Consider the following 21702-nt stretch of genomic DNA (forward strand, 5'->3'; position numbering starts at 1 on the left):
TAAGGTTATTTGGTTTCAAGGGCAATTGCATCTTTGTCATGGAAACGAATATATATTTATACGTATCTGTTACACGGCGTTCAGCTCTAAACTCACCAGGTGTCTTGGCCCCTTCTGACTGTTCGCAGTGCAGAGTCTGACACGCCACCTGGTCCTCTTTGAGTTGCTCACTTAGAGCTGGGCAGCGACCAGTTTTGTGTTAACTGGTGATCGGTCAAGTCGGAGTAAATTTCTGTTGGCTTGTGAATTGCTGTTAGGGTCACGGGTTTCTGGAGACCTTTCACAGCCACCTCCGCCCTTTAAAAGATGGTAAAATCTGCTCCTCCATGCCAATTATAGCTGTAGAGAACCCGGGCCATGTGCTGTTGTAATCCAGTTGCTGGTGAACTGTTCTATGCTATTCTGGTGTGTTATGGAAATACTCTTGTCTTTTGATTTTTTTCCTTCCTTTTCTTTAGTTCCTCCTGAGCATGTTTTGTGTATACCTCTGTGAGTGATTGCTGGGAGCTTGAGTTTTGTTTTCCCCGACTGTCTTCTTGTGTGGGATTTACCACTCCAGTACTGGTCCCTCTTCTAGATTGGGGGTGAGTGGGTATTAGACCTAGGGCTGAAAAGAGTCAGGGCTAGGCTGGTGGTCCAGACCTCTTCACCTTCAGCTGCACCTCTGGGATAAGGGCCAGTTTAGGTGCCACAATTCCCAGTTTCTACTTTACCCTCTTGACAGTATCTATGTAAACAGATTTAATTCCACAATGTTGTTACTGAATTCTGTATTGACCTTTTTATTCTCAAGGTCGGCTTTGTCTGACATAGCTTGCAGAACTACAGATTTAGAGCTCAGTGGCCATTCCTGGCTCAGTTAGGATTAGCATTATAGTAGGTGCAGAGTCCTTTTACAGATTTTGTATTTTGCTTAAGAAACTCAAGAATTGCCTCTGTGCCTTCTCCTTCCCAAACATTTACATGTTGTGCTTGTATTACACATACCTGCTCTCAGCACGATGACTGCCACTCATTATCAACAACAGCTATTCCCAACAAACAACCCACATTCAGGTGAGATAGAGTTGAGGAAGAACAGGGAGAAGACCCATAATTGGCCAAACCTGACTTGTAAAGGTGGGTTTGCATATATGTGTGTGAGTATGCATGTGCATACCTCCCAACCGTCCCGGATACAGCGGGACTTTCACGCTTTACATTGTTTGTCCCGTTGCCACGGGCGGGACGGCCGTCTCCCGGGCTCCGCCCACCCACTCTCTCCCCGCCTCACTGCTTTTCCCTCCTACCATCCTAGTAGACGTGGCATAACAGAGAGGAGCGCTGTGCTGCTGCTGGTATGTAAACTGAATCTCCCCAGCGCTGATTTCCCTCCCCCCCCCCCACCCCCAGCCGGAGCCTCTCTGTGCGGTCGGCCGGCCGCCTGTCTTTGCGGAAGGACGGCCGCCTGTCTCTGCGGAAGGACGGCCGCCTCTCTGTGCGTGCGGCCGGCCGCCTGTCTGTGCGTGCGGCCGGCCGCTTCTCTGTGCGTGCGGCCGGCCGCCTGTCTGTGCGGGCGGCCGGCCGCCTCTCTGTTCGGGCGGACGGCCGCCTGTCTGTGAGGGCGGCCCGCCGCCTCATTGTGCGTGCGGCCGGCCGCTTCTCTGTGCGTGCGGCCGGCCGCCTGTCTGTGCGTGCGGCCGGCCGCCTGTCTGTGCGGGCGGCTGGCCGCCTGTCTGTGCGGGCGGCCCGCCGCCTCTCTGTGCGTGCGGCCGGCCGCCTCTGTTCGGGCGGACGGCCGCCTCTCTGTGCGGTCGGCCCGCGCCCCCCGCCGCCTGTCTGTGCGGGCGCCCCCCGCTGCCTGTCTGTGCGGGCGCCCCCGCCGCCTGTCTGTGCGGGCGCCCCCCGCCGCCTGTCTGTGCGGGCGCCCACCGCCGCCTGTCTGTGCGGGCGCCCCCCGCCGCCTGTCTGTGCGGGCGCCCCCCGCCGCCTGTCTGTGCGGGCGGCCCGCCGCCTGTCTGTGCGGGCGCCCCCCTGCGCCTGTCTGTGCGGGCGCCCCCCGCCGCCTGTCTGTGCGGGCGTCCCCCGCCGCCTGTCTGTGCGGGCGCCCCCCGCCGCCTGTCTGTGCGGGCGTCCCCCGCCGCCTGTCTGTGCGGGCGCCCCCCGCTGCCTGTCTGTGCGGGCGCCTCCCGCCGCCTGTCTGTGCGGGCGGCCGGCCACCTGTCTGTGAAGGCGACCGGCCGCCTCACTTTGCGGGCGACCGGCCGTCTCACTGTGGCTGCCTGCGTCTCCGTGCTGGAGACCCGCCGGCTGCCTGCGTGTCCATGCTGGAGGCCCGCCGGCTGCCTGCGTGTCCATGCTGGAGGCCCGCCGGCTGCCTGCGTGTCCATGCTGGAGGCCCGCCGGCTGCCTGCGTGTCCATGCTGGAGGCCCGCCGGCTGCCTGCGTGTCCATGCTGGAGGCCCGCCGGCTGCCTGCGTGTCCCTGCTGGAGGCCCGCCGGCTGCCTGCGTGTCCATGCTGAATGGGTGTGGATGGGGAGTGGATATGGGCGTGACTGTGAAATGGGTGTGGTTAGGGGCGTGGCCTAAAAATTTGCCGCATGTTGCGTATTTGCATGCAGTTACGCTGGGATCTGCACCGCAGCGTAACTGCATGCGTCTTTCTGCAGCGATTTGAAGCGCATGTGTGCTGTTTAAATCGCTGCAGAAATTTCTGCAGGGGCAGAACGCTACGTGCGCACATAACCTTACAGCGAAGTATGCAAAATTTGTTCCACATCAAGACCAGAGACAAAGCTGTATTCGTTCATTTGCAACAATATGTTAACCCTGACTCATGGCGCAAAATAAGAGTATATAATTGAAAGTGGTAAAAAGCTCTAGACTTCCCCTGCTTCACTTAGCTGGGCAATTCTGAGGTGATGGGTTCACTTGAAATGGAGTCTGTCAACTTAACAGGAATCTGTCAGCGGTTTATTTGCCACCTAATCCGAGAGCAGCATACTATAGAGAGCGAGACCCTGATTCCAGCAATGTATCACTCACTCAGCTGCTTGCTATAAGTTTGATGAAAACACTTTTTGATCAGACGGAGATCATCATTAGAGGACTAATAACCCAGTTAGCAGATCGTCCTCTATATTTATGAGCTCTGTATAACCCAACCCCAACATTGATTGGCAGTTTGTACACTGTATATAGGCAGAAAGTTGCTAATCAGTGGTGTGGGTGGGGTTATAGAGCTCAGCATTCAGAGAACTGATAGATCTGCAGCAGACAAAATAGTGACTGTATCACTCCAATATCAAGTGGTACATTGCTGGAATTAGGGTCTTTGACTGTACATCATGCTGCTTTCAGATGGTGACAGATTCCCTTTAAAATGATTGCACAAACCAAGCTCAGGAGCTGTGTGCACCCTTGGCATCACTGAGCAGTTGAGAGCACCTTTACACCTACTTCTTTCCACTTTATATCCTCCCTCCTCTTTGCTGACAGCTTTGGCTTTATAAGTGCGAGAAGATCACATAGGTACAGTAGATGGAAACAAGTAGAGAGGTGCACTGAATTGTTGAGCTGCGCCAAGTGTCTACAAATAACCTGTGCTTGGTTTGACATGTTTTGTAGCAACAGACTCCTTCTAAACTATGTGTGTTCTAAAATTATGCCAAAAATCCCTACATCTCATCCCACATAAGATAACCCCAAATTATTATTTCAATAGATGCAGAAAAATCCACAGTTTAAAAGATGCATAATGTGTTTTTTAGTTGCAGAAATGCAATAATACTTAATGTTTAATCAAAGCCAAATACCAGAAAGAATAAAAATAAAAAAAAAACAAACCCCAAAGCTTAATTTAAAACATGATGTACCAAAAAAGAGAAAGAAACCCTAAGCGTTAAAAACAGGTAAAAAAATCCACACTCAAAACTGCAATGAAAAAATGCAAATAACCTAATGGGTGCTGTAAAGCCCCTCACCTGCAGGTTGCCTCAGGGTCTTCACGTGCTGGGTATCTTCCGGCAACAGGTATGTCAGGTTAACTTTAATGGGAATCGTGACGCCACTCTTGGTTGTTGCGGTCAGGATGGTGGGTGACCGCCACTGCAGTTTAACGAACATCTGGGGCTGATGATGTCTGCAGTCTGGTGTTATGGCTTCCCGAGAGTAAGGCTGGCCCCAGGGGCTCAGGTGTAAGTGTGTAGTACCACAGGTCGCAGAAGAACTCACACACAGTCCAGAAATGTCTTTCAGGGTTTTTACTCACTTTTTGCTGGTAGAATGAGGCAACCCGGGCGATGCTATGATGAGCCAGGTGGAACCAGGTATCCTTCAGGCCGACGTAGGGGGTGACTGCTGGCTCGCCTTCCTAGCACTTCTTGTTTCGGACAACCCCTGACTTAGAGTACTGTGGGATTCATCCAGGGAAGTCGCGGCTGCCTTCCTCCCCTTTCTGACCCGTTTGCTGGCAGCGTGGACCAAGGTTAAGATGGGTCCAGGCTCAATCCTGGTTGCTGCTGATGCTCGGGCTCTGTGATGGTTGGTGTGGGACTTAATGTCCACCCCACCGGCAGGTTTAGTAGGTAGTTAAACTTGAGCCTACTTCGGGAACCTATTTCCCCTGCGTGCCTAGCCCTCCAGAAGTCTCCGTACACGACCAGCTGGTTCCCTCAGTGTCCTCCAGACTAGCTGATTTCCCTAGCGTCCTTCTGTCCAACTTATGGGGACTGAACTCCCCCGCCAGCAGCCACTACAGGTGCAGGGTCTGACTGGTGTCCACTCACTTGTGTCTGCACCTCAGACTTGGCTGCTCCACTCCTACGCTTTTGACTGCCACTGCACACTCTCTAGTCTCCAGTCCCACTACTCCACCACTAGCTGAGACGTGAGGGCTACGCCCACTCCTGGGTCTGCCCGGGGGTCCCCTCTGAGCTGTGTGTGTGTGTCCTGGGTACTTCGTGTCTGTGCGTACACACCCTAGTCAGCCTTTGGGATTACCTGTTTGTACTGACCCAGCATGGGTGCAGTACTCAGTGGTGCCTGACCAGGTCAGGGGCGCCACAGTGCCGAAATGCAGAAAGATCAAAAAAGGAGTGGGGCCTTAGCCAACAGAGCTGATGATATAAAGCAACATTTTCCTATTAGCTAAGGCCCTGCTCCTTCTGGTCACATGGGTATGACTTCACCACAGGTCCTGGAAGGGAAAAGTTACATCGATTGTATAATATTTATGCTAATTCTAACAGGGGGAGGGGATTACTATGAATACCCCCCCCAGATATTATCTGATCCTCAGCTGCTGTCACTCAAGCAGCTGCCGATTTTAAAAAATCTTTTCTTTTTTGGATTTCAAAACCTAAACATCCGAGCTGACCACTACAGGTATGTAGAGAATCAGCCTGATAGTGCCAGTATAGCACTGGCTTTAGTTTATATACAAAAATCCTAGTGATTGGTTCCCATTAATGTTTTCTACAAAATTTTGGAGGTGCCTGTGGGAAATTTTGCCCAAGTCATCCAGGAGAGCATTTGTGAGGTCAAATACTGATGTTGCATGAGAGGGTCTGGTTCATAATATCTGTTCTAGTTCATCCCAGAAGCGTATAAAGGGGTGGAGGTCCGGGTTTTGCGCAGTCAGTCATGGTCTTCTACATAAAACTTCCCTAACCATGGCCTTAAAGAGCACAGGGAACAGAAAAGAGCTTTCCTTAAACTGTTCTCACATAGTTGGAAGCAAATATGGGTATGCTGAAGCATTAAGATTAGTCTTCACTGAAACCAATGTCCTAGGCTAACCCCTGAACGACCCTGTAGCAATATCCCTTCTTCATTTGAGTTTAGAGCTGGCACAATGTAGTTAGGTAAGTAATGTGTGGTATCTACAAAATGGCCATCTCCATGGGATACCCAAAGTATAGAGTGATTCGCACAAATGCTATAATTTTCTATGAATATTGTAGCATATTGTGAAAACCTGCTGACAGGCAGCACTCAAAAGGTTAACCTTTCATGTGCAGCCAGCCAATGACAGCAACTGTAGGAGTCACATGATAGTGGTAGGAGCTAACTCTAGCTACATAGTGAAAGGATAGAGGCAGTTGGGAAAAAAAAAAGAGGGAGTTAACGTCCTCCTTTTTGAGAGGATTTCTAATGCATCGCTAGAAAAATAAGTTGTCTTAGGGGTGAACCACAACGCAGCCCAAAATAAGGAAAGTTTTCCCTCAGAGATCTGCCTGTCTGTAAGTGTGGGTAGTGTGGAAAACACTGACCAGCGATCGCTACCTGTAAATAGTTAACCTGTTGTCCCCAGAAAAAAAAAACCATTCATTACCAAAGCGGAGTGGCTTTATAATTAAAGATTAACAACAACTATCACCACCATCAGACTCTACCGTGCACCACAAGAGGCTACCACAAATGTGCTCTTAGCATTCACCAAACCCAGACTCCTACATCAGATACAGACGTACGATTCATCCGTCCACACGACACATTTTCACTGCTAAAGGGTCAAGTGGTGGCGGATTTACATCACTCCATATGACGCCTGGCATTGTGCTTGGTGATGTAAAGCCAAGGAAATCCATGCCATGAAGCTCCTGGCGCATAGTTTTTGTGCTAATGTTAATGGCAGGTGGAGGTTTGGTGACCCCGCTGTGTAACTTTACATGGTCTACCACTTTGTGGCACAATAGCTGTGGTTACTACAGGATTCCACTTTTCCATCATACCCCTCACAAGTAATCGTGGAATATTTAGGAGGGAGAAATTTCGCAAACTGACTTGTTACAACGGTGTCGTCCTATTACATGACCACAGTGGTATCAGACAGACGGTCCCATTCTTTCACAAATAATGGATTTTATACACTTGCTTACTTTATACTTGTAATAATTAGGCTGAATGAAAAACATGATTGAATTATGAAAGGGCGTGCCCCAATTCTTTCATCCCTATATTGTAGGCGCATATAGAGTCCTGAGAAATTGTAGTACCATACATTGTGACATTAGCCCTTTCAATATGTGGACTATACCAATGCAGTTTCCAAATAAAGTACGTTTATTATTCACCTTTAAAAACTAGCACACAAAACCAGAAAACAATTAAAATAATATTTTTAGCATCTGCTCTGTTCCTATAAAGCAGTCATAGAGAAAACCACGGAAGCCAACCAAAGTGGACGTCAGGCAGGTAATAACCTGCACCGCCCATCACAGTGATCACTCTAGACGCCTGCATCATACGATTAGGTCCAGAAATATTTGGATATTGATACAAGTTTTAGCATTTTAACCGTTTACCAAAATATATTGAAAATAGTTGTATGATCAACATGAGCTTAATGTGTTATCAGATTTAATTGGAGGAAGTGTTGAGGAACTACAGCTCTTTAATATGTAGCTGCCTCAAGGGACCAAAAGTAATTGGACAATTATCTCAAAAACTCATTAAAGAGTTGCATGGTCTATTTCTTTGTTAATCCATCATTAATTAAGCAGGTTAAAGGTCTGGAACTGATTCTAGGTGTGGCTTTTGCATTTGGAAGCTGTTGCTGTGAACCCACAGCATGCGGTAAAAGGAGCTCTCAGCGGAAGAGAAACAGAACATCATTTGGCTGAAAAAATAAGAAATTTATCAGGGAGACAGCAAAAATGAAGGGAATGACCAAATCAACAGTTTGCTACATTCTGTAAAAAAGAGAGTACACTTGTGAGCTTGGGAACTCAAATCCTGGCCCTCTATTGATGACGACAGTGGTGGGCACAGATTCTTTTCCTCTTCATAACATCCACCAAGTGAAGAACACTCTCTAGGATGTAGAGGTTTCAGGATCTAAGTTTTCTATAAAGAGAAGACTTCATGAGAGCAAATACAGAGGATTCACCACAAGGTGCAATCCATTAATCAGCATTAAAAATAAATCACAGAAATAAAGGCAGCCATACTTACCAATACCATTGCATCCCCATGACAAAGGCGGGGACAGCACAGATGTAAAATAATAATAAAACAACTACTATTAACCCACCAAACATCTGTGGGGTGGCTGCCTGGTATTCCTAATGCACTCAGGCTTGCATAGAGTGTTATTCCCATCATTACCCAATATGTATGTCTTTTCGGATTGCGAGCAGAGTCTGTGTGTTTTACATTCATTATATACATATTTTTTGCTAATTTTTTTATGCAGGATGCAGGCCAGGCCATTCAGCAGTGTCTTGGTAATGTGGTGTACATCAGGTACTGAGCAATCAGCCTGATCTAATAGTAGGGGTGTTGGTAATAGGCTGTTATCCGGGCAGAGATGCATCTCATGTAATGGTGTGAATGGCATTCTATGCAAGCCTGTGTGCATTTTGAATACTAGGCACAGATGTTTGGTGGGTTAGTAATTAGTTGTTTCTTTAGTATTTTGCAGCTGTCCAGCCCCTCGCCTTTATCATGGGGGGCTGCTGCATCCTAGTGTGTATTTGTGTCTGAATTTAATATTGGTAAGAATGCTTTTTTCCTGTCTTTTTTTTTTTAATTGATTTTTGTCTTTTTTTCTGTGAATTGTGTTTAAAAATAGAATTGCTTTTGCAGTATGTTTAGGGTCATTGTCCATCTGTACAATGATGCACCATCCAGTCAATTTTGCTGCATTTGGTTGAATCTGAGCAGAAGGTATCGTCCTGTATATTTAAGAATTCATCCAACTGCTTCTGTCTTCAGTCACATCATCAGTAAACACTAGTGACCCAGGACCATTGGAAGCCATGCATACCCGGCCATCACACCGCCTCCACCATGTTTTACAGTGAATAGTACTTTGGATCATGAGCCGTTCCAAGCCTCCTCCATACTTTTTTCTACCCATCATTCTAGTATAGTATGATCTTAGTTTCATCTGTCCAAAAAATGCTTTTCCAGAACTCTGTGGTCTCTTTAGATTTTTTTGGGCAAAGTCAAATCTGACCTTTTGCACTTGAGCCTTTTTTCACCCTCCTGATCAGGCCAATTTTTTTAGTTTTAACCAGTGTCACTTTATGACAGGGAAGGGAAACCTCCGGCCCACGGGCTGCATGAGGCCTGCAATGACCTTTTATGCAGCCCCGGGGCAGATTCCCGGGGGCTGCCGTGCTGGGGCCGCCGCTGCTTTTGCAAACCAATGGGCTTTCCTGCTGTCCAGTGTCAGCCTGCTCAGCGGTGTGTGCCCGCCCCTCTACCTTCCGAGCGGTGTATCTGCCCCTCTGCTCTCCGAGCGGTGTGCCCACCACTCTGCCTTCCGGCGTTGAGTGTCTGCCGCCTGCTCTCCAAGGCTGTGTCCGGCGCCTGCCCTCTGTACACTCTATGGCCCGTTCAGTTCTGTGTACCACGCACAGAGTTGTGTGCGGCGCTCAGTGCTGTGTCCCCCCCTCCACCCAGGCGGTGTATCACCCCAGGCTCGTGTCTCCCAGTGATGTCGGGACTCTGCAAGTGCTGTGTGCAGGCCCCCCAATGCTGTGCAACCACCGTGCTCTGTGCCCTCCCAATGCTGTGTATCACCGCCAGTGATGTCTGTGCCCCTAGTAGTGATGTCTGTGCTCTGAAAGTGCGGTCCGTGCCCCCAGTAATGTCTGTGCCCCCAGCCCCTCTGGTGTTGTGTATGCCCACCCCAGCCCCTCTTGCGCTGTATATGCCCCCAGCGTCTCCTGTGATGTGTATGCCCCCTCAGCCCCTCTTGTGTTTGCCTCTAGTGTCTCCTGTGACTTATACATCTCATTGGAGATGCTGGGGGCAGATACATCACAGAAGACACTGTGAACATACACAACACAGGAGGGGCTGGGGGCATATACATCATAGGAGGGGCTGGGAGCATTTACATCACAGGAGGGGCTGTGGGCATTTACATCACAGGAGGGGATGAGGTCATATATATATGTCCCTAGCCTCATGTGATGTATGTGCCGTCGGTGTCTCCTGTGATGTATATACAGCAGTCCCAGCGTCTCCTTTCTGATGTATATATGTCAGTCCCATTGTCTCCTATGTGATGTATATGCCCCCAGTACCTCCAGTGATGTATGTACCTTCAGTGTCTCCTGTGATGTATATACAGCAGTCCCAATGTTTCCTATGTGATGTGTGTACCTGCAGCATCTCCTGGGATGTATATACAGCGTCTGTTATGTGATGTATATGATTTACCAATCTTATTATCACAAGGAGTTGACTGTGCTCCAGACCGAAACAAACCTGAAAAAGCAGGTGTGAGAAGAAACATGGTTAGAATCATAAAACATCACAGCCGCACCAAAGAGAAGCAGCTCTGGCCACCACAGTAGGGGTGAGTTAATTAATTGTTTGACCAAATATAGTAGGGTCATTTTCACATTGCTAATTTTGTGCGGCCCCCGAAGGTTGGTAGAAATTTGCAAATGGCCCCTGCTGAAAAAAAGGTTCCACACCCCTGCTTTATGATGTAATAACTCTGGAACGCTTAAACAGATCCCAGTGATTCTGAGACTGTTTTTCTTAATGACAAATTGTACTTCATGTTAGTGGTACATTGTAGTTGATATTAGTTGTTTATTTATGAAAAAATAAAAAATTGACAAAAAAAAATGGAAGATTTCGCAATTTTCGAACTATCAATTTTTATGTCCTTAAACCAGATAACACATTTAACACATGTCTACTTTAATCAGCATCAATTTTGAAACTTTTTTTTTTGTTATGAAGTTAGAAAGGTTAAAAGGTTATCAACAATTTCTAAATTTCCAACAAAATCAGAAAAAACTTTTTTTAGGGTCAACATCACATTTGAAGTGACTGAGAGGCCTGTGTCAGAAAATATCCAAAAGTTTCTAAATACTGCATCCCTCAAACCCATTCAAGAAGTTTATTAACCCTTTAGATGCTTTATAGGCATTAACACGTGGAAGAAAAAAAAAATTAACATTTTACTTTCTCCAAACAAAAGTGTTGCTTTAGCCCCATATTTTTTATTTATTTTCACCAGCGTAACAGGAGAAAATGAATAGAACAATTTGTTGTGCAATTTCTCCTGAGCGCACCAATATCCCATATTTGGTAGAAAACTATTGTTTGAACGCATGGTTGGGCTCGAAAGGGAAGAAACGCTATTTGACTTTTGGAGTGCAAAATTGTCTGGAATAGATACCGGATATGCCTAAACAATGGAAAACCCCCACAAGTGAACCTATGATGTAAACTACATCCCTCAAGGAATTTATCTATAGATGTAGTGAGCATATTGAACCTACAGGTGCGTCACAGATTTTTATAAAGTTGAACCATGAAAATAAAAAAAAAAAAATTTTTCACAAAAATGTAGCGTTAGCCCCACATTTCTTTTTTATTTTTACAAGTGCAACAGGAAAAAATAGACAATACAATTTGTGTGCAATTTCTGCCGAATACAATACCCCATATGTGGGGGGAAAACTACTGTTTGGGCACATTGCAGGACTCGGAAGGGAAGGAGTGCTATTTGAATTTTGGAGTGCCATTTTAGTTGGAACAGATTGTGGACGCTATGTTACATATGAGAAGACCCTGACCTACCAAAACAGCAGAAACCCCATTTTGGAAACTACACTGCTCGTGGAATTCATTTAGGGGTGTAGTGAGCATTTTTAACCCTCAGGTGATTAACACAATTGTATAACATTGTGTTGAGTAAATGTAAAATTATCTTGTTTTCCAATAAAACGATGCTTTAGCCCCCAGTTTTTAATTTTCAAAAGGGGTAATAGGAAAAAATGAATGATCCAATTTGTTTTGCAATTTCTGAGTGCGTCAATACCCGAAATGTGGTTGAAAACAAATTTTGAGGTACAGTGCAAAGCACATAATGGAAGAAGCCCGATATTGGCATTCAGATCAAGACTCTTCTAGTGACATGGCAGTATATGGCGCTGTGCACACCACAGACTGACAGTTCTCACTGGTTTCTCTGGCGCGTTGGAGTTACACAGGCAGCCTCGGGCATCGACCAGCTGTGTGCTCAGTGATCGGGCTGGCAGGGGTTAATCTCTCCTAGCCTGCTTGTTACCTCTACCATCACATGTGAGAAATCTGTCACAGCTTCTCACCGCCTTTTTAAGATGGTAGAAAGTGACTTCCTGTGCCGATTATAGCTTTAAGCGATACTGGTCCATGTGCTGTTGTGATACAGTTGCTGGGGAACTACTGAGTGCTGTTTGTTGTGTTGTGGGAATTCTCTTGTCATCTGTTTATTCCCTCCCTGCTCTTTATTTCCTACTGATCACATTTTGTCTAGTACCTCTGTGTGCGATTACTGCAAGTTAAGAGTTTTGGTTTCCCAGTTTGTCTTTTTGTGTGGGTTTAACCACACCTGCCCTGGCCCTGCCCTGGAGTGGTGAGGGAGAGGGAATATTAGAGCAGGGCTATCCAAGAGCAGGGGTAGATTGACAGACCTCTTCACCCTCAAAAGTTCCTTTGGGCTAAGGGACAGCGATTGCCCCCTAGCCCGAGGGCCAGTTTAGGAGCCATGCTCACCGGTTATCCCCTTATACTTAATTACAAGATTTTGCTGGAATGGTTTGCAGGTGCCATGTCACATTGGCAGAGCCCCTGAGGTGCCAGAACAGCAGAGCACCCCATAAGTCCTGTAACCTTACAAACTATACCCCTCAATGAATTAATCTATGGGTGCAGTGAGCAAATTAACACCAAAAATGCTTCACAGAATTTTATACCATTGGGCGGTGAAGAAAAAAGATTTACATTTTGTTCTCGAAAATGATGTTTTAGCAGCAAGTTTTTTATTTTTAAAAGGGCTAAGGCTATGTCCGCACTTTGCGTCATCCTAGTTGCAGTTCTAAACGCATCCTCTGGCAGAAATTGCTTTTCCCAAAGTTGCTTTTGACCACTAAATCGCGCTAAATACGCATGCGTTTTTATCGCGTTTTTAGCGCTTTTTACATGCTTTTCCATTGCGTTTAGACAGATGCGTTTTGAACATTAAGACACTGCTAAATAAAGTTTAAACAGTCAAATACAATGGAAAAAAGGGAAAAAAAAAGGGACAAATATATAATTATTGAAATCATAATGAAAATAGTTATCTTTCATATCATTACAGCGGTTTTATGGTATTTTTCGCTAAAATAGCAATAAATTAATAGTTTTCATTAATTTAATTGTCGGACTATGTGTGTGTGTGTAAAGGGACATATCATTCCAATAATTTGATGTCAGAAAAACATGCGTTTTGGATTTCCAAAACGCATTGTTTCTGCAACTAAAAAGCAGTTAAAATGCTGGAATTTTGATGTTTCTTGCTTTTAACAACTTCTCATTGACTTCAATGTTAGCAAAACGCAGCCCAAATGCCAAAAACAATTGACATGCTGCTTCTTTGAACGCAGAGTTTTTGCCCAAAATTATGCAAATTAAACGCTGCGTTTGGAAACGCAAAGTGCAGACAAGAAATCACCATTAGACTTTGCTGGAAAATCAAAACGCATGCTCTTTGGCACGAAAACGCTGCAGTTCAAAACGGACCTAAAAAGCACCTGAAAAGCAGGTGGAAACGGAAAGTGCGGACACAGCCTAATAGGAAAAAATTGATCTCCTAGTTTATTGTGCAATTTCTCCTGAGTGCACCAGTACAGTCTAGGTGGTCAGAAACTACTTTTCTGGCACAGTGCAAAGTGAGGAAGGGAAGGAGTACCATATTATAGTGCAGGTTTTGCTGTTAGGATTTGTGGGTGCCATGTCAAATTGGCAGAAACCCTGAGTTGCCAGAACTGCCCACAAGTGACCCCATTTTACAAACTACAGGTCTCAAGTAAATCATTTTGGGGTGCAGTGATCATATTCCACTATTGGGTGGTAAAAAAAAAAAAAAAACCGCAAAAAACTATATTATGTTTACCATAAAAAGGTTAGGTTTTTCACATAGTGTAATGGCACCATAATTTGTCACACAATGTCTGCAGAACATGGCAATACTGACGATTTTGACTCCATAGGTGTTTTCCAGAAATAAACAGCCGAGTGAAAATTGCAAATCTGCCATTTTAGTGCCTGTAAATTGTGCATGGCTGCTGCTTCTGGAAACCTGCATCCTGTAATATAACAGCACTTTCCTCACTGCAATAATGTTAATGACAAATATGGTTTAGGCACACTGTGGAAGCTGAAAAGGAGGGTGGGATTTGGGAATGCAGGGTTTGCTCGATTTCTTTGGGGGGAGGGGCGAGGAGTCCTAGCACCTTTCCAGAGCCTTTGTGCTACCAGTAATGTGAAAATCCACTATATTGAAGGGTTGAGTTGATGCTTTTATTGTGATCATTTTGGACTACATTTATCCTGTGCTCTATGTTGAGCACTTACAATGCACATTCCATCTAAATCTCTGATTGACGTGATTTAGGTAACACCCCCAAGGATCCATTCACTATAATGAAGCAGCAGAGTTACTCTGGCCTCTGTTCAGAGTTGTCCTTTTCAGAAATGCACAAAACTAGTTGACAGTGCTTTCAATGCACCACTGAAAATATGGACACCACCATATCATAGGCAGACAGTCAAAAATGACTAACTCTACCTCATTATAGGGAATCTTCTCTGTCAGGGGTTTCGTCTGAATAACGTATTTCAGAGATTTACACAGTGTAAGTGCTGTGTGGAGTGCAGGATAAATGTGAGCCGAGCCTTACTGCGATCTTTGAGAGGGGAAAGAATAAATCGAGAGCAAGTTGAGAATTTGTTTTATTTTTTAGGAGTTCACCGAGCAGAATAAGTGACTAGACAGCCTTATTCTTTGGAGTAGGTGCAATTATAGCGATTTATATCATTTTCTTTAATATTTGGCAAGTATCTCACACAAAGGTTTTTTTTTTGTTTTTTTATTAACATAAAAATAATTTTTTGCATCACTATATTTTGAGAGCTATAACTTTTCTAGATTTCTGCCAACAGAGTCATGTGAGGGCTTCTTTTTAAACGATGGAGTTGACATTTGTATTGTTACCATTTTTTGGCCATTAACGTTTTTAAATAGTTTTTAATTCTGATTTTTGGGAGACAGAACGAACTTAAAACAGCAATTCTGAATTAATATTTATTTTTAACACCGTTCAATGTTTGGTACAAGTAATATGTCAGGTTTATTGTTCTGGTCAGTACGATTACAGCGATACTACATTTATAATCTTTGTTTTATGTTTTACTGCTTATACATAAAAACAATTTTATAGAAAAAAAAGAATTATTTTGCATCGCCTTATCCTCACAGCTGTAGTGTTTTTATTTTTCTGCTGCTGGTCGCTTGTGTTTTGCGGGAGAAGATTACATTTTCAGCTACATAATTTTTATTTAAGTTCAACTTTATGTTTTATTACAATTTTTTTTTATCGGCGGTATGATGAAAATGCATAATATTTTGCCACTTTATGCTGTTCACTGAATGGGTTAAATGAATGGGTGACAGTTTTATATATCAGGTTTTTCTGAATGCAGCAATACCAAATATGTACTTGTTTATTTTTGTTGTTACATGAAAGTATTTATTGCTAGAATTTTTTTTTCACTTTTTGTTCTTTATTTTGTGATTTTAAAAAAACACTTTTTTTTTTTTTTTTTACTTAGTTCAGTTATGGGAACTGTTATTACTCTGATCGCTGGTGTAAATTATTGTAATGCACAAACATGGCAATACATTACACCTGTCGAAAAGAGATGGCAGTCCGCTCACCAGTCCCTCAAGTGTCTGAATAGATAATGCAGCAAAGGGTGCGGTGCACGGAGGTTCCTGAGCCGGTACACAGGTGAAGTATTCAAGAGGGGAGGATATTAATCCAGCTACCTCAGTAATAGTGTGCAATAGCATTCCAAACTTCTTAAGTTCTGTTTTTCTATTGTATCAAGTACTTATTTCATACAAGAAAATGTAAATTAATTATTTCAAAATCATACAATGTGATTCCCTGGATTTTTTTCTTATTTTTTTTGAGGGGAGGGGGGGGGGGGTTCTGTCTGTCACAGTTGAAATGCACCTACATTACAAATTACAGACCTCTCCATTCTTTGCAGGTGGGAAAACTTGCAAAATCAGCAGTGTATCAAATACTTATTTTCCTTACTGTATAGGTCGCGATCATTATTTATATCAGCATATGAAAGATAGCGAACATTATTGGAACCTGATCCAATCAGGTCCTGATGATGTCGCTGGTCACAACCAGCATTTTGCACCAGTATTGTGGTGTTTGCGGGACCCTGGCGGTCCTGATTCTAGACTGACCGGCGACCATAGAATAACTTCGGTACTGCCCTAAGCCCAGCAAGCTCTGATGTTTACCTACAGTGGATCGTCGGGTAGAGGTTAAGGCAAATAAATGGAATATTCAGCAATGGCTGAGTCAATCACCAGATCTCAACCCCATTGAGCTGCATTTCACATGCTTAAGACCAAATGTAAGCCAGAAAGATCCACAAATAAGCAGAACTGAAGTCAGCGCAGTAAAGCATCACAAAAGAGGAAATCCAGTGTTTGGTGATGTCCATGGCTTCCAGAGTTCAGGCAGTCATTGTCTGCAAAGGATTCTCTACAAAGTAATAAAATTAACATTTTATTTTGTCCAGCAATTGATAAATGATTAAAGAAGGAGGTAACAAATCAGCTCCGTTTACAGAACATCGGTTACGTTTATTCAGCATCTGAATCCGATTCTTGTCCTGCTTACAGTGTAAAATCAACGCGGATACATTCTCATTAGAACAGTGGACTCTTCCACCCTATGTACACAGACTCGTTTTCCAGTGTAAGACGTGTGCAAGAGAAGCAGGCAGCGGTCGCGGAGCCTCCTGTGCGGTGCGCGCCATGAATGAGGCCGCTGCCAGGTAAAGTATTCTGTACAAAATACAATATCCTATCGCCTGGGAGATCACAGCAAAGCTGGAATGCCAAGCGTTAAATAAATATCGGAGTCATGGGAAAACCATCAAATCATAATAAAATAGTCTCTACTCCTTGAAAATAAAAAAAGTTGGCATAAATAAAATCATTCCATTATATTCTGCCTTACGTGAATCTAACTGGTAGTCAGTCACATTGCATTCAGTCTCTAGTTACACAGGTACAGTACAAAATACAATTGGCAGCAGATAGGACTTATAAAGTAGCCATTGTTTTGATTTGTTTACCCATAAATTAATATTACAGTTTTGTGAGATATCTCAGAGAAATTTGCTTCTTTTTCCTCCTATCATTCTCAAAAATTCTCATGTCAATGGTAAAATAGGTCTTCAATGAACACAGATTTTCCCCATTTCTTAGACAAAAGATAACAGTTGGTGCATATAGGGTTCTATGGAAAACTAACTTGTTTCTTCACGAGAACTTGCAGCAGATTGTCTGCTCCTAACTAGTGATGAGCCGGCACTGCCATGATCGGGTGCTCAGAACTCGTAAGGGGCAGTTGGATGCTCGGAAGGGCGCGACTCAAGTATAATGGATGTCATTGGGGAACTCATGCTTTTCTTCTGGAAGATTTCCCGCAAAAATGCTAGAGTTCCGCATTGACTTCCATTATATTTGGTACACGAGTTGCGCCCATCTGAGCGTCCGAATGCTCGTTACGAATACACTCATCACTACTCCTAACCCTTCCTCCTCCTCACCTCGCCATAGAATTTTAAAAATACCAGCTGTCATCGCCGACCAGTCTTCACTGAATATAGCTTTTACCCCTGTATTGAAAGATCTGTTCAGGAGGAGAAAAAAAAAAAAGCAGACTTCTCAGAAAAAATATATAACAAAGTTACTTATTTTCATTTAACCTATTAATTTACGAAGAATTAATTAAAACGACGGTTACTCAGAGTCTCTCACATTGCATATTCTTGTCAAGTAGCGCTTGATAGTCTTTGTCATCCATCTTTGTACAGGAACAAAGCGCTTTAGGCTAGACTAGTCTAGAAGTCTAGATCTCAGTAGGTCTGGGACGATGCAGATGTTTCTATCACAGGGTTATCCTGGAGGAGTGTTGCTGCTTGGGGCACAAATGATCAGACACCACAGCACTACAGTAAAGCAAAGCTACACCTCGGTTTATGGTAGGATCTAAAATCCAAATTTTAGAGATGAGGTGTGCTGAAAGGTATCCCTGGATGTATGGCATCATATGAAGTAGCTATAACATGACTTTCTCTGCAATATAGAGATGGCCCCATTATTGTTACCAGGCAGTCATTACAATCTTGGTAAGTCAATGCTTTGGCAAAGCCTGTTTTTCTTCATTCAAGTAGTCACGAAGCTAACACTGGTTTACCAGGTGAGGTACAGCCGCCACGGAAGAGCAGACACTGGTTGGTACAGGCAGCCCCCTATCGGTGAAGTGTATACCCACAGTACGAGGGTACCACATGCTTAAGGCAGGACAGCGACCAGACTATAACAATATGTAGTGATCATTCTGCTAAAAGATTAATGAGCAGAAAGGCAATAATAATGGGAAATAAAATCCTGCAAACTGCTACCTGTATAGGAGTGGGAAAATTAATGGAAGACTCATGGTCCTGAGCACCTGACACTAAATCCCGTACTGATACCCCATTCAGTGAAGACACGGCAGTAAAGAGCTGGCACAGTTCCTTAGACTCAGGAAGACGTAAAATAAAAATAATCTGAGAATCTTTATAAGGTCTGGGAAACGTGGGCGACACAATCTCATAAAAACAAAAAAAACACAAGTCGATTAAAAAAATAGATTATCAAACAAAGGGCTCAAGTAGGCTATCAAAACCAAAAGTGTGCAAATCCATAGCCTCGCTGAGGTGCAAGGAGACCCTCTGCCTCCACTCGTTACCCCGCCATCGTCGCCATATCCCTTATGTCCATCAGAAGTGGCCGCACCAATCTCTACTGTACAATAATCGGCAGTACTGTCTTTGTGTTTAGAGCAAAGTCTCACATTCAGTTCTTCTTTTGTAGTTTCTCGTCGATCGGGGCGAGTTACGACATTCAGTGTTCACATTGCACTTTCAGGCACCAATCGGCTATGGACGCTGATGGCCGTCCGCTCCATAGCACAGCTGCAACTGTGTAGAACTAGGATACAAATGTGGAGCCATCAGCGTACCGCTAGGACTTGTAATCCTTACGCACAGTGTGCGCCATCCAGTTGACTTTGGTTGACCAACTCTCCTTTAGCGCCTCATCAAACTTTTGTCTAAACTGCTTAAGTGCTTCTTCTTCTGTCTTTCCCAGTGCCAAGGAGTCCTAGAGGGGGTAAATGAGAACTTCTCAGTAATACAAGTAGGTCAGCGAATTACGGGAACTACAGGAGTTATGGTACATAAAGGATAAGGGCACCTTCCTGATTAATCATTTGATTTTTTTGTTGATTTTTTTTTTTTTACTTAAAGGGAACTTGTCAGGTCCTGTATGCACCCAGAACCAAGGGCGGTTCTGGATGAATATTGCTAATCCCTGCCTAACTGTCCCTGTATACACTAGCATAGATAAAGAGAACTTTAGAAAAAGGATTTATAAAGATCCTTTATGATATGCTAATGAGGCCAGCGACTAGTCGCAATGGCGTTAGTTCCCTTGGGTATTCGGCCCCCTTAGCATGTAAGTATGCCCCTGTGGATGTGCTAACATGCTAATGAATGTGCAGCGTCAGAGGCATGGTCGCTCTCACCTCTGCTGGCACCGCTGTTTTTTTGCTCAGTGTGCATGATCAGAACGTCCCTGGACTTTCAGTCTGGGACTTCTGATCATGCGCACAGATTCAAAATCCGGCGTTGTCAGCAATGGCAGCAGAGAGGTGAGATTTATCATGCCTCTGACGCTGCACATTCATTAGCATCTTACATGCGAAGGGGGCCGACTAGCCAAGGGAGGTAACGCCCTTGCAACTAGTCCCTGGCCTCATTAACATATCATAAAGGATCTTGAAAAATACTTTTTCTAAAGATCCCTTTATCTATGCTACTATAGCCTGGGACGGTTAGGCAGGGATTAGTAATATGCACCCAGAACTGCTCTTGGTTCTGGGTGCATACAGGACCTGACAGGTTCCCTTTAAGTGCATGTATTTTGCGCTAGAAATAATGTTTGCAATGCAGTTTCATTAAACATGTAGTACAGTTTGGTTCTTACAGGGTCTTTATTAACCTGCACAATGCTGGTTACACAGTGTTTTAAGATCATTTATCAGCTGGATATCAGATTCTGGCCCAAATTCTGACTGATGACAACCTATTCTTATCTTATCTGTGGTTGGATCTTATCACAATTATTTTTTTCTGAACTTCTTTGAGCCGATTTATGACCACAGACCACATAAAAGTTTATCAAACTTTGATGTGGTCATAAATCAGGTGACAGCTCAAAAAAAGACAAAGTCATGAGCTCCCCACCACCACTGCCTGTTATCTGCTCCTCATAAACTATTAGTGTGCACATTACAGACTAGGGTGCGATTTATGTATAAAGCCTCTGGTCACATTACCTTGACATATTGAATATCTTTTACGGAGCTAAGCTCTGGGAGACCAGCTGTCAGCATGAGTGCAAAGAGTGTGATGATGAGGTTTCCATTCCTACGTAGGATCAAGTACGCATCCTCGCAGCACTGCCGAAACCTGCATGGAAGCAACCAAAAATCCTTGTCAGGATCTGCAGAGCAGAAACAATAACAGGTTTGTCCTATCAGCCCCATTTTAATGAATTACCGACTTTTCTATGGCATTCACACTATGGCTTGCTCCTGCCAAGTCGTCTGCTCACGAGAAAGGGGCATCAAAATGAAAATTCATGATGTCATATTTAGCAATGTAGCAAGCACCAGTGTTCCTTAAGTACAACATAAAACCATTGGGTCTAATTATTACCTGCCAAATTTATCTGTGTTCCCTGGTTTCCCTTGTTGGATGACATGGATGAAGTCATGAGTAAGAATAAAGGGTCCGCGCTCCCTCTTAATTTTAAACTTAGACTTGAAGTTTCCGAGAATGTGACCAAAATCAATGTGGAAAAGCTGAAAGATCAAAAACCATAAGGAATTACAGAAAGAAAATGCATTTATCCCAGTGTCTGGAGATACACCCACTTCATGGAGGTGAACCAACATTTCCCCTCCCCAGGACTACATCAAGGGTAAATTAAAAACTCATATTAGGAAAGCTTCAAAATTCCATAGCTTTCAACAAGACACAAGTCCAATGAGTTAAACCTGTAACCTAACATGTTGATACAGAGGAAGGGAAAAACCCCCATGAGAAAGATGGTAATTGCCCCATATTAGGGAAAAATTCTTTCCAGACTACATACGGAAATCAGACTAGTTCCCTATATCAACATCCCATCTCAAAAATCCAGTATCCATAAGTAGAGTTGAGCAAAATGATTTGCACATTGGTAGTCTGTGGCCACTAGACCCGAGCCCTGCCATACTCCTCCAATCTGCCGCCATACCTGGTGCCTCTTCTGCTCGTCGGTCTGGTCATCAATGCAAGATCCAAGCATGACGAGGCACTAGGGTTACTAACTTGTAATATATTTTTCAAAGAAGGCATCAAGATTACCTCTCTGTTATTATATATTAGGGTTCAGTGTTCATTTCTAAAGGTAGTGGGAGAATGTTTTTCTGCAGCAATCTGCCTCCCGATAGTGTCATTTCAATCTATGCCCTTTCCTTCCCCCCCAAAACCATTGTTTCACCAAAATTATCATCATAGTTTAAAAGGAA

At 44.1% G+C, this 21702-nt stretch overlaps 1 protein-coding gene across 3 annotated transcripts in view; it reads right to left on the reverse strand.

Annotated features, from left to right (window-relative positions):
- Positions 1–16562: 16562 nt before the first annotated feature.
- Positions 16563–21702, reverse strand: part of PIK3CB (phosphatidylinositol-4,5-bisphosphate 3-kinase catalytic subunit beta) — a 254891-nt gene continuing 249751 nt past the window's right edge. For all 3 annotated transcript variants that reach the window (XM_075340956.1, XM_075340957.1, XM_075340958.1), the window contains exons 22-24: positions 20846–20991; positions 20464–20596; positions 16563–19226 (exon numbers count right to left, since the gene is read on the reverse strand). In XM_075340956.1, the coding sequence (XP_075197071.1) occupies positions 19089–19226; positions 20464–20596; positions 20846–20991 (417 nt within the window). In that variant the 3' untranslated portion in view covers positions 16563–19088. The remainder of the gene's footprint in view (positions 19227–20463; positions 20597–20845; positions 20992–21702) is intronic.

Source organism: Anomaloglossus baeobatrachus, chromosome 3, assembly GCF_048569485.1.
Source record: "Anomaloglossus baeobatrachus isolate aAnoBae1 chromosome 3, aAnoBae1.hap1, whole genome shotgun sequence".
Taxonomy (NCBI): Eukaryota; Metazoa; Chordata; class Amphibia; order Anura; family Aromobatidae; genus Anomaloglossus; species Anomaloglossus baeobatrachus.